Source organism: Alexandromys fortis, unplaced genomic scaffold, assembly GCF_014885135.2.
Source record: "Alexandromys fortis isolate MF-2015 unplaced genomic scaffold, M_Fortis_MF-2015_v1.1 scaffold_94, whole genome shotgun sequence".
In the NCBI taxonomy this organism is placed as follows: Eukaryota; Metazoa; Chordata; class Mammalia; order Rodentia; family Cricetidae; genus Alexandromys; species Alexandromys fortis.
The window spans coordinates 520,418-536,573 of NW_026067979.1; the positions used below are offsets into that span (position 1 = coordinate 520,418).

Sequence of the window (16,156 nt, forward strand, 5' to 3'; positions counted from 1 at the left end):
TTTTTAGATGCCAAGACTTACTATCAAGCAACAATATTTACAAGTAACATAACACAGTCAAGAAAATCAAGCAAACATTATCTTGCATATCTGATTTATCACAAAGACAGCACATTAGTGAAACAGAGAAAACATGAACTAATTTTTAAAAAAGTAGACACTGTTAGGAATGAAAAGGCTAAACCAAGCATGACAGCTCCTATATGTAATCACAGCACTCAGGAGGCTGAGACAGGAAAACCGACAGTCTGGACGACACAGGTCATGCAGGACTAACTAGCACTTGGAGGAAAAGGTGGGGCGGGGGGCGATCACAGACCGGAAGAAGACAGGTGAAACTTTCATGCTGGCCAAAGGAGCCTATAAGGAAATCCAATGAATGGAACGTCACATAAAAAACTATGTAAAATCAGTTAAAGTCTAAAAGTATTAACTTCATTAGCAATCAATCAGAGGAATACAAATTAAAACAAAGAAGTACCACTACAGAGCTACTCAAACGGCTAGTAATACTGTTTTATATATTCTTCTATATGGACATTATAAACTGATTTTTAAAATGTTCTCATTTGAAGGACACTGTAGTAAGACTGAAGCCAGGAAAATAAGGACACAGGTTTTTCTCAAGTGGTCTGAAACCCTATCAAGGCACTGCGAGTCCTTCAGAAGAGTTAGAGCTACCTCTGTCCTGCTCTCGTTGGCAGTCAGTGTCACATCATTCTCATCCCCCTGTGAAGTACTCTGTAGTTCTTCAGCCTGCAGGGTAATTGAGCCTTTGCTGAGCTGCGCCTGGGACTGTTCATTTAAATTTCCTATAGGAAATAAACAATATTCAACTTAAAGGCCTGTATTACTTCTCATAAATAATCTGAGATAAAGAAGTACCAGTCAAAATGATTAATTGTCAAGAAAAATATCTTTGTACTGCAAACATAAATTGTCTTCAGAAAGATTGTTTCAATGACAGACATCTAGACAAAGGCCGGGAATGGAAGGAAGTCTCTGGATTTTAGTCTCCCCTACAAATATTCATATAAACTAATTTAATATACTTTGGTTTCAAAAACTGGTTTCAAAATTATATACTTCTTCAGAATGATAAAAACTGAACTAACTGCCAGGCGGGTGGTGGCGCAAGCCTTTAATCCCAGCACTTGGGAGACAGAGGCAGGCAGATCTCTGTGAATTCAAGGCCAGCCTGGTCTACAAGACCTAGTTCCAAGACAGGCTCCAAAGCTACAGAGAAACCCTTTCTCAAAAATAAATAAATAAATAAATAAATAAATAAATAAATAAATAAATATAAAAATAAATAATAATAATAATAAAATTTAACAAAAAGAACTAACTACACACATAGACCCTTTATCCTAAGTCCTGTGTTTGAATACAGGCTATTTAAGAATGGAGCACATCCTGGGGCTGTAGAGATGGCTACCCTTCCAGAAGACCCGAATCCAATCCTCAGCATATACTTGGCAGCTTACAACCGTCTGTAACTCTAGTTCTAGAGGATCTGATGCCATTTTCTGCCTCCACAGGCACTACGCATGCACATGATGCAGACATACGTAAGACAAAACAACATAAACATAAAATAAGAAAATTTTAAAAAAGAATGGAGCACATATTATACAATATCATATTCGCAGCAAAAGACATTGGGTTAGCAAACAGGAATGGCTCAATTTAGCTAACCACGGAAGTTAACTTAAAGTTAGCCTTCTATTAGCCAGAAGTGGTGACATAAATCTTCAGGACCTGCAAGTTCAAGGCCAGCCTGGTCTACAGAGTGAGTCTGGGTCAGCCAGGGCTACACGAAGAAACTCTATCTCAAAACAAAACAAAACAAAACAAAAAAAACCTTTCCCGGGCTGTAGAGATGGCTCAGCGGTTAAGAGCATTGCCTGCTCTTCCAAGGTACTGAGTTCAATTCCCAGCAACCACATGGTGCCTCATACCCATCTGTAATGAGGTCTGGTGCCCTCTTCTGGCCTGCAGGCATACACACAGACAAAATATTGTATACATAATAAATAAATAAATAAATAAATAAATAAATAAATAAATAGAAAGAAAAATTCAGACAAAAAGGACTCTAAATGAGTCACAGTATATTTTTTTAAAAAAAACCTTTCCCATAGATATCACAGGAATGTTATGCTATATGTAGGCTATTACACTAAAAAAAAATTTCAAAGAATTTTCTAAATGGCCAGGCAATAGTGGTGCACACCTTTAATCCCAGTACTCGAGGCAGAGGCAAGTAGATCTCTGTGAGTTCAAGGCCAGCCTAGTAAACAGAATTGAGTTCCAGGACAGGCTCCAAAGCACAGAGAAACCTTGTCTCGAAAAACAAACAAACAAAAAACGATGAATATAACTTCTATTATTCCTTAACAGTAATAATTTAATAAGCCAAATTTAACTAGGTCATTTGAAATTATTTTCATTTGCTATAGTAGATTATACAAAATCTAGGTGGATTTGGGCTGTCTTCCCCACTTTCAGTTGAATAGAAAATGTGAGGTTCTATAAAAATCAAATCTGTGGTGGGAGGTGGTGACGCACACCTTCAATCCCAGCACTCAGGAGGCAGAGGCAGGAAGTTCTCTGGCCAGCCTGGTCTACAAAACAAGTTCCAGGTCAGCCAAGACTGTTACACAGAGAAACCTTGTTTCGAAAAACCAGAAAATAAAAAAAAAATAAAAAAAAAAACCCAACAACAAATCTACACAAATCTTTTGTGTTGAAAAGTCACAAGCAGTGCATACATCTTCATCCAGACTATGATCACATGATTCACATGATTATGAGTTAAGATAACAGTTCCTTCAAATCTTTCATTTAACCCACTACCTGAAAATAAACCTTGGTGGAGATGAGTCACTTCTTTTTCCAAATTACTTCTTGAGACATCAGGTTTTAGTAACGCAAAAGGTTCTCTCTCCTCTGGTGATCTAATAAAATAACCAAATGATGGCTGCAAAAATAATTAGACACAAATTAATCTTCTTTAATTTCCAACCACTCTGAAAAGCTCTAGATTACTTTATCTAATACTACTAAAACATCAAAATGATTCAACAAATCTACTCTTGCCATTTAACTTCAAGCCCAGATAGAACCTTTGAGGTGGTTCTCCATGGCAGTACCTGCCGTGCCCAGGGAAAGACCTGGGTTCCACAGCCAACACAGGGAGAGGAGGAGACGCCTCAGACAAAACCGTCTGTTTCTTCAGGCCTAGCTATCACTTAACCACTGTAACTGGCCTAAAAACACAAGCAATTCACAAGTAACACTTTAGTCAGTCTCCAGTAACTGTCAGGACCGTCACTATTTATTTATTAAGCACTGTTCTGAATGGGGGGGGGGGCAGCAAAATGCTGTAGGACTTAAACATAGCATATTTTTTTGCTCTATAGATTAACCTGCAGAAAATATGCCTTGAAATTAAGCATACTGCCACTGACTTTCATACAAGTTTTAGAAAAACATAGGCTCAAGGACCTTGTTAAAGAGAACTGAATTTGTACTTTCTTACAAAACTTTCATATCACAGATCTAAAATATGAATTCAGTTTCTGATTGATATTCATTTGGAAGTTTCTTCCATTAACCCAGTAAATTGAATATGTGAAACTTCATAATACCAAAATAAAAGTTCTGAGTCAGACTCTTTTCTTAATATCTAATGCTATGTTCATTTGTTAAGGAAGGAGTTCAGAAAGCTACGCGTGGTGGTATGTGCTTATAATCCCAACACTTAGGAGGAAGAGACATGACAGGTCTCTGATTTCAAGCCTAGTTTGGTCTACAAATTTCAGGTTAGCCAGGGCTAACTACATCCCCTATATTAAAAGAGTTCAGAGTCAAGGATAATGGCACACAGCTGCAACTGAACAAAGAGTGAGATAAGAAAAGTACAAGTTCAAGGCCAGACAGGGCCTCACAGTGAGACACTGCTTCAAAAACAAGACAAAGCAAAAATGAATGGTTATTTTTATTTCTCCCATAATCTCAAAAACACCAATCTACTCTTTCATGTATTTTATTTTTAATTCACTGCACTGATAAGATAGCTCAAAAGTGTGGCTTCGCAGTACTTGGGAGGCAGAAGCAGGCAGATCTCTGTGAGTTCAAGGAAAGCCTGAGTTACAAAGTTAGTTCTGGGACAGCAGCGCTACAAAGAGAGATGCTGTCTTAAAAAATCAAAAATAAAATAAAGTATGGTTTCATACTTAGGCTCTAAGGGCTGGAGAAATAGCTCAGTAGTTAAGAGTGTGTACTAGGACCTAGGTTCAGTTCCCAGCATCCTTATCAGGCAGCTCACAACTGCCTCTAACTCTAGCTCCAGGGTCTCCGACACCCCCATTAGCCTCTGCAAGCATTATATGGATGTGTGAAAATCCATACAGACACAGGTATATACACATAACTTTTAAAAATTAATTTGGGGGCTGGAGAGATAGCTCAATGGTTAAGAGAACTAATTGTTCTACCAGAGGAGCCAGGTTCAATTTACAGTACTCACCAGAAGGCTCACAACCATCTGTAATTTCAGTTCCAGGGGATCTAACTTCCTCTTCTAACTTGCACAAGCACCATGCATGCACACTGTGCACATACATACAAAAAGTAAAAATACTCATATATGTAAATAAATAAATATTCTACTCAAGTTTAAGAAATTATGATTTCATTATACTGTGCCATAGTCTGAATCTGGCTTGCCCCCCAAAGGCCTATATCCTAAGGACCTAGTGACTAGCCTGTATCACTGATGAAAGGTGATGGAATCTTTAGGAGGTGGTTCCTAGTAGAAGACAGTTGTATTGTTAAGTGCATTCCCTTGAAAAGGATTGCTGTGGCATAATCCTTCTGTACACTGTGAATACGTGTTGCTCTCACTGGTTGATAATAAAAGCCAATTTGGCCTACAGCAAGGCAGAGTAAGGCTAGGCAGGAAAGCCAAACTGAAAATACGGGAAGGAAAAGGGGTGGAGTCAAGGGAGACACAAGGCAGTTGCCAGAGGAACAAGATGTGCTAGAGGGGCTTAAAGACAAGTGGCAAAATGTAGATTAATACAAATGGGTTAATGAGCTAGTTAATAATTAGCCTGAGCTGTCAGCCAAACATTCTGTAATTAACAGAAGCTTTCGTGTGATTATTTGGGATTGAGCAGTCATGACAAAAGAAAAGCTCTGCCTTTGTTTACAGGGGACATTGGGACCCCAGTCACTTCCTTCCTTGTTTCTCCCTCCTCTGCCCTCTCTGCTCTCCTATTTTGCTCTCCTTTCCTGTTTGGTAGTTTCCTCTGCCATACTCCTGCATGATGTAAAGTGCTGACACAACTCAAAGTATCAGAGCCAAACCACCATGGAGTGAAACCATGACTCTAAACCTTCTTTCTTTAAATGGATCTTAGTCATTTTACTACCATCTTACCCTTAGTGAATTCAGCTTTAACAAACACCTACAATGTAAAATTTTAAAAATTCTATTGTAACCAAATTCCCTATGTAAAATAAATTTTGAATCCTTGCACTTTTCATGTTATAATAGGTCACACTTGTCCCCAGCCTTCACCACCTCTCTTCCCCCTTACTAAGCCTATGTCTACTCCTGTTCCTCCTGTGTTTTAGGGCTTTCCCCCATACAAGCCTCTGGCAAAGGTAGTGACAATATGGAACTGAACCTAGACAACATGACCTAGATATTCTCTGCCTCCTAGTCCTTCCTGGAAGTTCATATGAGACACCACCAACCCCCGCAGCAAAGCCCAAATGATCAGATCCTTGTTATGTATTTACTTTTTAAAGATAATTGCATATGGCTCCGCTCACTTTAGCTTTCAATTCGAGACCCTCAGTCTCCCCAGTGCTGGACTTAAAAGACTTATAATCTCTTAATATCCTACCATGCCTACCTTCACCCTGGCCCCTCACATCAGTCCTATCTGCCTTTGATTGACCATTCTGAGACCTGCCTCACACAAATGGTTTTCCTTTACCAGTAACACTGGTTCTCTACATCTCTGGAGGGCTGCCTGTTTTTCACCATTTGATGCAGTTCAATGTCATCCTCTTAGACATTATTCTGAACAGCACAATGAAACAGCTTTCTACTTAGTTATTCTTTATAGTACCTATCTCTATATGAACTGCTTTCATTCCAAAATTCTCTGTACCTACCACATTTTTTAAAATCAAAACATTTGAAAATATCTTTGTAAGATGGCGGAATAAATGAGTCCTAGAAATCTACCTACCAATCAGCCATCTAACAAGACCAAGAATGATAACTGCTTCATATGTAGCAACATAGTACAATCTTACACATCCTATGAAACAGCACTTCACTTTAGAAATGAAGAAATTGAGGCACAGAACACAGTTCAGTGTCATAGACTTAGTAAGGCAAAAACCAGAACTGAAGCCAGGTCTGACTGATTATAAAATGTAAGCTTTTAACTACTATTCTACGAAGTTCCTAGTCTGTTCTTGGTCTTACAGTTGCAATGCTCTAACTATGCCATCATAACATTCAAAGTAAAAAACCTGGTACTATGGTTCCCCCCCACCAAAAATGATACAGAGGTTTGGTCCCCAATGTCATGGTATTGTGAGGTGGTGGGGTCTTTCAGAGGCTTTTCGTCTAAAAGGAATGTGCCCTCATGAAGACATTGGGGTAGCATCAGGAAAGTGATCAAGTTAAGGCAAAAGTGGTTATCTAAGTTAAGTTTGATTCTCTTTGCTTCCTCTTATACACATATTCCCCCCCTCACATACATACACACACTACACACACACACACACACACACACACACACACACACACCTTTATTACAAGCTGCTACAATGGCACAGGACCCTCACCAGAAATTGACCACGTATGGCCATCTGATCCTGGACTTCCCAGCCTCCAGAACTGAGAGCCAAAAATAAGTGTTTCTATGTTCCTTGTCCAGTCCTGCATACTGTGTCCAGCCACACAGTGACACGAGTGACTGGTACCACTTTGAACACATGGCATACTTACTCTTTTCACACTGCTACCACCACCAAGGCAACCAAGAGCTTCAGATCTTTGTGCAAAGAACTCTCCTAGTGACAAACGTAGGTAGCTCCCATCGTCTTTGTCAAAATCTGACGTGCCAAGTGATTTTCTCAACAAATGGTAATTAACTGTAGCTACCCAGGATGCATCAAGTGCAGCTGAAGTATTCTGAACATCTATTTTTTCGTCCTAAAGAAAAATAGTTATTATTCCATTTTTTCCCTCAACAAGGTTCTTCCCTGTTCTTCTAATGTGTAAAGCTAAAAATAAAAGAACTAAGAAAACTTAAAAATTATTTTTTTTCAAAATGTGGCCCAAAGCATTTAGATAAACATAAGGATGAGCAGCTAGCTACTAAAGTCTATTGAAGATCTCAGTTTTGTATTCATGTTACAATATGCACTATCTCAATCAAATACTCAATCAAATAACTGATACAAGTTAGAATATGCACACTTTACTAAACATAAAGACAATTACCTTGCTCAAAATGTATTTTTAAAAAGCACAGAGATATCCATGGAAACTTTAGATGTTAAGTAAATTCAAGTTAAGTTTAGGGGCTAGAGAAATTGGTCAGTGGTTAAGAGTGTGCACTGTTCCTCCAGAGGACCCCAAAGCCACTCCCAGCACTCACATCTGGTGGCTCATAGTTGCCTGCAATTGTAGTTCCACAAAGTCTGATACCTGTGGCCTCTGCAGCTACCTGCACTCAAATGTAGATACTTAAACATACATACACGTAATTAAAGGTAATTTTTTAAAAGATTCTTTTTGAAAACATTAGGCTAGTAGCCTGAGAAGTTGAACTTGACCACCAGGACACATGGTGGAAGGAGAAAACCAGCTCCCAAGAATTGTCCTCTGACCTCCACACATGTGCCATGTACACACATGCTGGCCCTGAGTACTCCTACCACAGACACACACAGAATAAATACATGCAAACCTTTTTTAAAATAAAGATATAGTCACTGTTTTGTTGTTAGTCCTGTTATATATAGCACTGAAAATGCAGTACAGGGTTTCACGTACCAAGTAGTGCTATACCAGGAGCCTACACTCCCCTCCAAAGATATACTTTACTATTATCAGTTTTCAACTAGTACTTTAGAACAAAAAAGTAAAAGTTGTCATAAAGTGAAAAAAAAGTTAAGTAACTCTATAGTAACTGCTGGGGGAGGAGATTTTTTGATCTAAATTTAAATTAAAACCAGAAAAAAATTTAAACCTAGGTTAGAACAAGTAATAGCAAACCTGTATAAAGGGATGTTCTTTGTTGAATTCTTCTTCATCTTTTGCAATTAAATCCAATGCTTCAACTTAAAAAAGAACAAGTTCACATAATTACATTATATTAACACACAAAAAAAAATTAAGGAAATGAAATACTAAGGAAACACTTTATTATCGGAATAGGTGCATATACGTGTGGGGGTTTGCACCTCTGCAGGTATCTGGTCTGGTATGGAGGCCAGAAGTCAATTCCACCTACCATCTTCCAACCCCAGTTTTTACATGAATTCTAGGAATCAGAACTCAGGCCCTCACGCTGGCACAGCAAGCACTTCTATCCACTGGCCAACTCTCTAGTTCTGAAATACAATTTTTTAAGTATGCAAAACTTCCATTCTCATGACTATATAATTATATTAAGTATGTTCTACGTCTAGTAAGGAAAATCAAAGAGCTAAACACAGTTCCAGACTCCTGTTGCCAGAATGATACTGGGTATGTGTCTGCTGAAGCAATCACCATAACAGAGGACCTATGACTGAACACCAAAAGAACCACAAAGCCCCCAAAATTAGGTACAAAATAGTACAATCTACAGAGACGTTTCTGTGGACCTACAACTCAAAAGAAACTAAAAACACTACAGTAAAATGTGAAAGCATCAACCAACCAAATCTCAGTCGAGAAAAGGCAAGTAGGAAACTCAGCCCATAGGAAGAAAACACAGAACCTTAATTTGTTTATATGAGTTAACCATTGCACAGTGTTTAAAAATCATTGGATTGATACCTCAAAATTCTACTTAATATTATTTCAAAATGCTTTTTCTAAGGGATTTCTCAGTTAATTATCTCCAATACTCTAGTGTTGCCTTTTCTGTTTCTCAAAAATCAGCCATGGACATTAAGGAAGAAGAATTTCATATTTTTAGAAAAATATAAACCTAACTATTAACTAATCTAAGACAATAATCTCATTTGTCACATGAATTTTTTACTGGTTAAACACTAAAGCAGACGTGTCTTTCCCCTAAATGTTTACTTGTTAGAACAACAGACAGGAGTAATGTAAAACCGCATCCTTTGTTTCCTTCCACCAAGCCTTGTAACTGCTTTCAATATCCTTTGCATTAAGGAATTTCCAGAATGCAAAAATTATATTTCAGAAGGAACTTTATATGACTGACCAATACAAGCTGACTAGTCTCAAAACATCATCATAAACCATGAATCTGGCACAATAAACTTGGTTGTCCACATACTTACTACCAGATCTGAAGTCTTCATTCGTTTCATTATTTGGAGACATCTGTAAATCTTGCTGATCAGTAAAAGATGTGTAGTAGGCAAGGTCAGTGACCCATTTGCCATCCTCATTTTGGTAGACTATGTTCTGTGAGAGATCTGCTTCTAAAAAGTAAATTCCAAAACCATTGAATGATGCGTGTAACAACTAACTTACTTAACAATTGTGCTGAAGTCTGTTCAAATGGGGTAGAAAAAAGAAAATCCATTTCCAAAAAAGAAAAATATCTTTTTGATGGCAACAAGCAAAGCTTACCCAAAAGTCTATAATGGAGGATGCGACATAATAGGAAAAAAGACTCAGAAAGGTATATTTTTGGGACTGGCGAGATGGCTCAGTGATTAAGGGTACTGGCAGCTCTTCCAGAGGTCCTGAGTTCAGTTTCCAGTAACCACATGATAGCTCACAATCATCTATAATGAGATCAGGTGCTCTTTTCTGGCATGTAGGCAGAACACTGTATACATAATGAATAAAATCATTTTTTTAAAAAAGTATATTTGCGGGGCTGGAGAGATGGCTCAGTGGTTAAGAGCATTGCCTGCTCTTCCAAAGGTCCTGAGTTCAATTCCCGGCAACCACATGGTGGCTCACAACCATCTGGAATGAGGTCTGGTGCCCTCTTCTGGCCTGCAGACATACACACAGACATAATATTGTATACATAATAAATAAATAATTAAATAGTATATTTGCACTAGATGTCTGCTTAACATTATTATTTCTGAGCAACAACCATGCAATAGTAGTATTATTTTAAAAATCTTTAAAATCCGTAATAACCTGAGGAGGAAATCATAGGGTCCTGTCTTAACCAGGGGAACTAACACACTAGCCAGGTGTAGTGGCACATGCTAATCCCAGCACTCGTGAGGCAGGGGCAGGCAGATCTCTGAGTTCGAGGCCAACCTGGTCTACAAAGTGAGTTCCAGGACAGCTAGGGGGAAAAAAAAAAAACTGAGAAACCCTGTCTTGAAGGGAAAAAAAAAATGTAGCCTGGCTCTAGTTAAACTAAATGGGACACAAAGCAAAAACAAACATACAAAAGACATCAATGAGATGAGGACTTGGTGGGGAGGAATTTGTGGGTGAGGATGAGAAGAGGGTGGGGATGAATGTGACCAGAATGTATTAAATGGCTGTTGAACCTGGGGTTTTTGTGGGACTCCAACAGGAGCAGTGGAGATGTCTCTGACTATTTTGCCCGCTCTAGGGACCCTTTTCCTCCTACTGGGTTACCTCGTCCCATGTAATATGAGGGTTTGTGCCTACTCTTATTGTAGACTGTTATGCCGTACATTGTTATATCTTATTGTATACTGATATCCTTGGGAGGCCTGCTCTTTTCTAAAGGGAAATGGAGGAGCAGTAAAAGAGGAAATGGGGAGGAAAGGGGAACAGGACTGGGAGAAGTGGAGGAAGGGAAGGCTGCAGTTGGAATGTATTGTAGGAAATAATAATATTAATGTTAAAGAGCCAGGCAGGGCTGGAGAGATGGCTCAGTGGTTAAGAGCATTGCCTGCTCTTCCAAAGGTCCTGAGTTCAATTCCCAGCAACCACATGGTGGCTAACAACCACCAGTAAAGAGGTCTGGCGTCCTCTTCTGGCCTTCAGGCATACAGACAGAATATTGTATACATAATAAATAAATATTTAAAAAAAAAAAAAAGCCAGGCAGTGGTGACACGCACCTTTAATGCCAGCACTTGGGAGGCAGAGGCAGGTAGATCTCTGAGTTCAAGGCCAGCCTGGTCTGAGCGAGTACCAGGACAGGCGCCAATGCTACAGAGAAACCGTATCGTGGAAAAACAAAGTTAAAGAATAATTTTTTAAAATCCATGAAAATATTAAAATGTTCCAGAGTTCTACATGGAAGATCAGTCTATTCTAAATATATAAACATCTTATACACTTTTTAAATTCTATTTTTGATGAAATAGTTCACTTACGGTCATTAGGCTTTGTAACGGATTCATAAAATTCACATGCTCTCCTCTCACAAGTTGGTGACCACAGAGTATCAGGAGAATTAATTCCACCGTCACCATTAGTCTTCAAAGATGAAACACTCCCACCTTTCTGAATGAACACTGAAGGAGTCTCCGTGTTTAAGCATCTATCCACATTCAAAACTGTTTCTAAATCTGAAGCCAAATGCTTATTTTGATGAGGAGACTCTGAATCCCATTTTCTGGAGTCAGCCAGGTCAAAGCCACCTTTCACATCATCTTTACTGTGACTATAAGGAGAGCTGAGCGTCTCATCCACAGTGCACGGCTTCTCCCCCAGAACGGCCTCTCCTGCACGAGGGCTGGGTGTCTCATCCACAGTGCACGGCTTCTCCCCCAGAACGGCCTCTCCTGCACGAGGGCTGGGTGTCTCATCCACACTGCGCAGCTCTTTCCCCAGAACAGCCTCTCCTGCATATTCCTTTAAAAATTATTAATGAAACAATAATAAGTTCTGTTTTTCACACTCATTTTAACACTTAATGGAGAAAGCAGTGCAACTGCTAAAACATGCTTATTATATTAGTAAACAGTCTATACAGTATTCAGTATATCCTAAACTATGTATGAGCCAAAGTTAAGCAATTTACCAAAACCAAAATTAAAAATGTGGCTATGCTCAAGTCTATCAGCAGATGCATTACAGATACTAAGCTGAGTGTTCTCACCTCGGTTATTGTAATTTAAAAAAAAGAGGGGGGATGTTCATGGACTGACAGATACTACTGGGCCTCATCAACTGGGTCCAATGCTGACGCTAGCTCTAGTAGAATCCAAAAGCTTTTCAGTCTCTTTAAAGGACACATAATATCTTGCCAATACACTATCTGAAAGTCCCAAAGAAGGCTAAAAAACCCAGGACGAAAGTACTCAAGATTCAGGGGTTTTAGCAGGTGGATCTCTGAGTTCAAGGCCAGCTGGTCTACTGAGAGACTTCCAGGACAGCCAGGACTATAGATCTTGAAAACAAACAAACAAGCAAGCAAAAGTCTTCCAGCAATGGACTGCATCTCCTAAAACCACTCACTGTCCAAAACAATCCCTCCTTTCAGCTGCTCCTCCCAGGCCAAGACTTAGACTGTAAAGACTATTTCAGTCAAGTGAGGGAAGGCAGGAGGGGAGCTAGGCTAGACTGACACATAGGACTAAAAACGAGATACACACAGAAAGGTAGGAGTCAGAAATGGCTACAACAATTCAGGACAGGAAAAACCAGGTGGCATCAGAACAAAGAGAAAGGTCTAACACAAGAAAAGGAAACATGCTTGAGCAAAGTAAAAGATAATGATTGTTTTGGTAGTGGTTTTTTTGCTTATTTGTTCATTTCTTTTTGTTCCGAAACAGGTTCCCAAGTATCCCAGACTGGTTTGAACGCAGCTATATAGCTGAGTTGACCTTGAAGTTTAAACTCTTTTGCCTCCACCCCAGTGCTGGAATTCAACACACCACCACACCTGACTAGATTAAAACACTTTATAAGTCACCTACATGCATGACATCAGATGTTTAAATCTAAGAAAATGTATATAACTGCTTATTTTAACAATACCAAAGATACATACAATCAAACATAAATCATATAAGTAGTAATTTTTGTATTTTTTCATATTTTTCAGAGGCTAACAATGATTGTTTGTTTCGAAAGTTTAATATCTTACAAGCATGAAAGATTCCTAAGAAGTTGAAATAAAATGCTCATTAACTTACTCTACTTTGATCTGGAACAACATCCATCAAATTGGGTGCCCCCTCCTTCTCAGTTCTCCAGGTATAAGAATAAAATGGTAACACATTATCTACCTGCTTTATATTATCTACAATACCTGCATAGCCACCTAAAAATAAAGAAAAAAGTTAAATGGAACAATGTCAAAGTTTAGGAAGTCTAATGCAATAATTCTTTTTAGCTTAATACTTAGTATTTATATGACAAATTTAGTCTGATTCTCAAATGTCTGAACAGTATGCAACCATTTATAACGGCCAACCCAAGAACATACTACTGTATTTCTAGCAGTGCCAAAGGATTTCTTGTGTAGGAGGTGGCTGACCTTCTGCTCAGGTATTTAAAAACTCTTCTCAAAGTTTTTAGGCTGAAGGGAGTTGGAGAGATGGCTCAGAGGTTAAGAGCATTGCCTGCTCTTCCAAAGGTCCTGAGTTCAATTCCCAGCAACCACATAGTGGCTCACAACCATCTGTAAAGAGGTCTGGCACCCTCTTTTGGCCTTCAGGCATGCACAGAGTATTGTATACATAATAAATAAATGTTTAGAAAAAAAAAAAACAAAGTTATTAAAAAAAAGATTTAGGCTGAAGATTTGAAGGGAAAATAAAAGTTATCTGATAACAAATCATAAGGATTTTTTTTTTATAAGAAGATAAACTCAAACCCAAATTTGAGAACAAAGATCCAGAAAGAGTAGCTTATGCCTGAAATTTCAGTAGTCAGTAGGCTAAGGCTGCAAGACTGCAATAAGCTAAAGTCCATCTGGAATACACAGTAAGATCCAGGCCAGCCTAGTTTACTATATAAAACCTTGCCTCAAACAAATCATACTTCAGCACTTACTGGTCCCCAGAAGACAACCACGGCCTTCCTCAGACTCTCTGTGAGTTGTTCCAGAACTTCCTGAAGTATATGCACCATGGGAAACCAGAGAGCTGTTATTTTCTAATTGGAACTCACAGTTTAAGATATTGTTTCCATGTGCCTGTTAAGAAAATATCCTCTTTTAAATTAAAAAAGAACATTCTGAGGAAAATATTGAGAACAGAATTCTGCTTTACTAAAGGATGCAGTTAGAAAATAAGGAAAAACAAGAAAGGAAAAAAAAATGCCAAGCACTAGTGTAATTAATACTTTATTCCAAGAGGCTTTAGCAATTAAACTACACCAGTTCATCAAGACTTGCTGGGGACAGGATGTCATCGCATAGATGATTTAATCACAAAAAATAGCATCTGCATCCAGACACATATGACCAACAATGACATCATCAAACACAAAAACAGTAGAAAAAGCAGCTGCATCTACCTTGTGAAGGAGGGAGTGCACAGCATCACATATGTCAATCAACTGATCCTGAGAAAAATGCATCATTAGAATTCTTGCCAAATGCTTAACCTATTCTAATCAGGGGAAATAGTAATCAGAAGTTTCCAGATTATGGGTCATTCTACAAAACAAAGAGCCTAAATTTTATAAACTGTTTTATGTATAAAAGAACTGCAAATTACTATAAAAACCAACAACTACTGGCCATATAACCTTTTATTAAATTATGAATCATAAACAGTGAAAAATAAAGAATATTTTAGAGATAACTGGGCAAGTTTGAATATGGACATTAATCAAAAATAATGTATCAGGCACTGGAGAATGGTTAAGAACTGATGTGAAAACAATCCTTTTCTACATTATGAATATGTATTGCTTTCATTGGTTAATAAAAAATGACAGGCCAGTAGCTGGGCAGGAAGTTAGGCAGGAAAGTCAAACTGAGAATGTTGGAAAGGAGGAGGGCAGAGTCAGGGAGAGGACATGTAGAAATGAGCCGCATGGTAATATACATATTAATAGAAATGGGTTAATTTGGAATGGAGAGATGGCTGAGCAGTTAAGAGCATTGGCTGTTCTTCCAGAGAACCCAGGTTCAATTCCCAGCACCCACATGGCAGCTAACAACTGTCTGTAATTCCAGCTCCAGGGGACCTGGTATCTTCACATCAATGCACATAAAATAAAATTACATAAATTATTTTTTTTAAAAAAAGGAAAGAAATTGGTTATTCCAAATATAAGAGTTAGCTAGTAACAAGCCTAAGCTATCAGCCAAGCATTTACAAGTAATATTAAGCCTCCAAGTTATTTGGGACCAAGCAGTACGGACAGGAAATTTCCAATTACAGAGACCACTGACTGTATTCTAAAGAATTTGTATTTGGCTCTAGAACCCACATAGTGGCTCATAATCATCTGCAACTGCAGTCCCAAGGGATCTGACCCTATTCTGGCCTCTGAGAGTACCAGGCATGCAAGTAATCCACAGACATACATACATGTAGGTAAAACCCCATACACAAAATATTTTAATTTTAAACTACTGCATCTAAGATAGATTAATAGCACTGTGATTATGTGGGGAAATGCCTATTAGTCATTGGTGATAAATTCTAGTGTATAGTCACAAATCATATGCAATTTATTTTCAAATGATTCAGAGGGAGAAAAAATGCTATGGCAACAAGATGTTAACTGCTCAGTGCAAAGAAAGGATGTCCACTGATTACAATTTCTTCATTTTCTTGCCTTCTTGCATGGAACCCAGGCTGACTTTGAAATCCTAATCTTTCTAAATCAGCTTCCCAAGTACTGGAATTCTTAACTTCCTTTTTACTTTCTTAGTTGATTGGAAAATAAGAGAAATGAGGCAGAGAAAAATCAAACTTTTCATCAATTTTAAGTCCACAGAAAACCACAGGCTTAAGTTTAATGTTAACATGAAATTAACCAGGTGTAGTAGCGCACAATTCTAATCCTAGCAAC

At 38.3% G+C, this 16,156-nt stretch overlaps 1 protein-coding gene across 3 annotated transcripts in view; it reads right to left on the reverse strand.

Moving 5' to 3' along the window:
- Cep192 (centrosomal protein 192) overlaps window positions 1-16,156 on the reverse strand; it is a 78,840-nt gene that overhangs the window by 48,865 nt on the left and 13,819 nt on the right. For all 3 annotated transcript variants that reach the window (XM_050157847.1, XM_050157846.1, XM_050157845.1), the window contains 8 exons: window positions 14,180-14,321; window positions 13,318-13,445; window positions 11,551-12,031; window positions 9,562-9,705; window positions 8,318-8,382; window positions 7,043-7,249; window positions 2,860-2,983; window positions 682-812 (listed from right to left, as the gene is read on the reverse strand). In XM_050157847.1, the coding sequence (XP_050013804.1) occupies window positions 682-812; window positions 2,860-2,983; window positions 7,043-7,249; window positions 8,318-8,382; window positions 9,562-9,705; window positions 11,551-12,031; window positions 13,318-13,445; window positions 14,180-14,321 (1,422 nt within the window). The remainder of the gene's footprint in view (window positions 1-681; window positions 813-2,859; window positions 2,984-7,042; window positions 7,250-8,317; window positions 8,383-9,561; window positions 9,706-11,550; window positions 12,032-13,317; window positions 13,446-14,179; window positions 14,322-16,156) is intronic.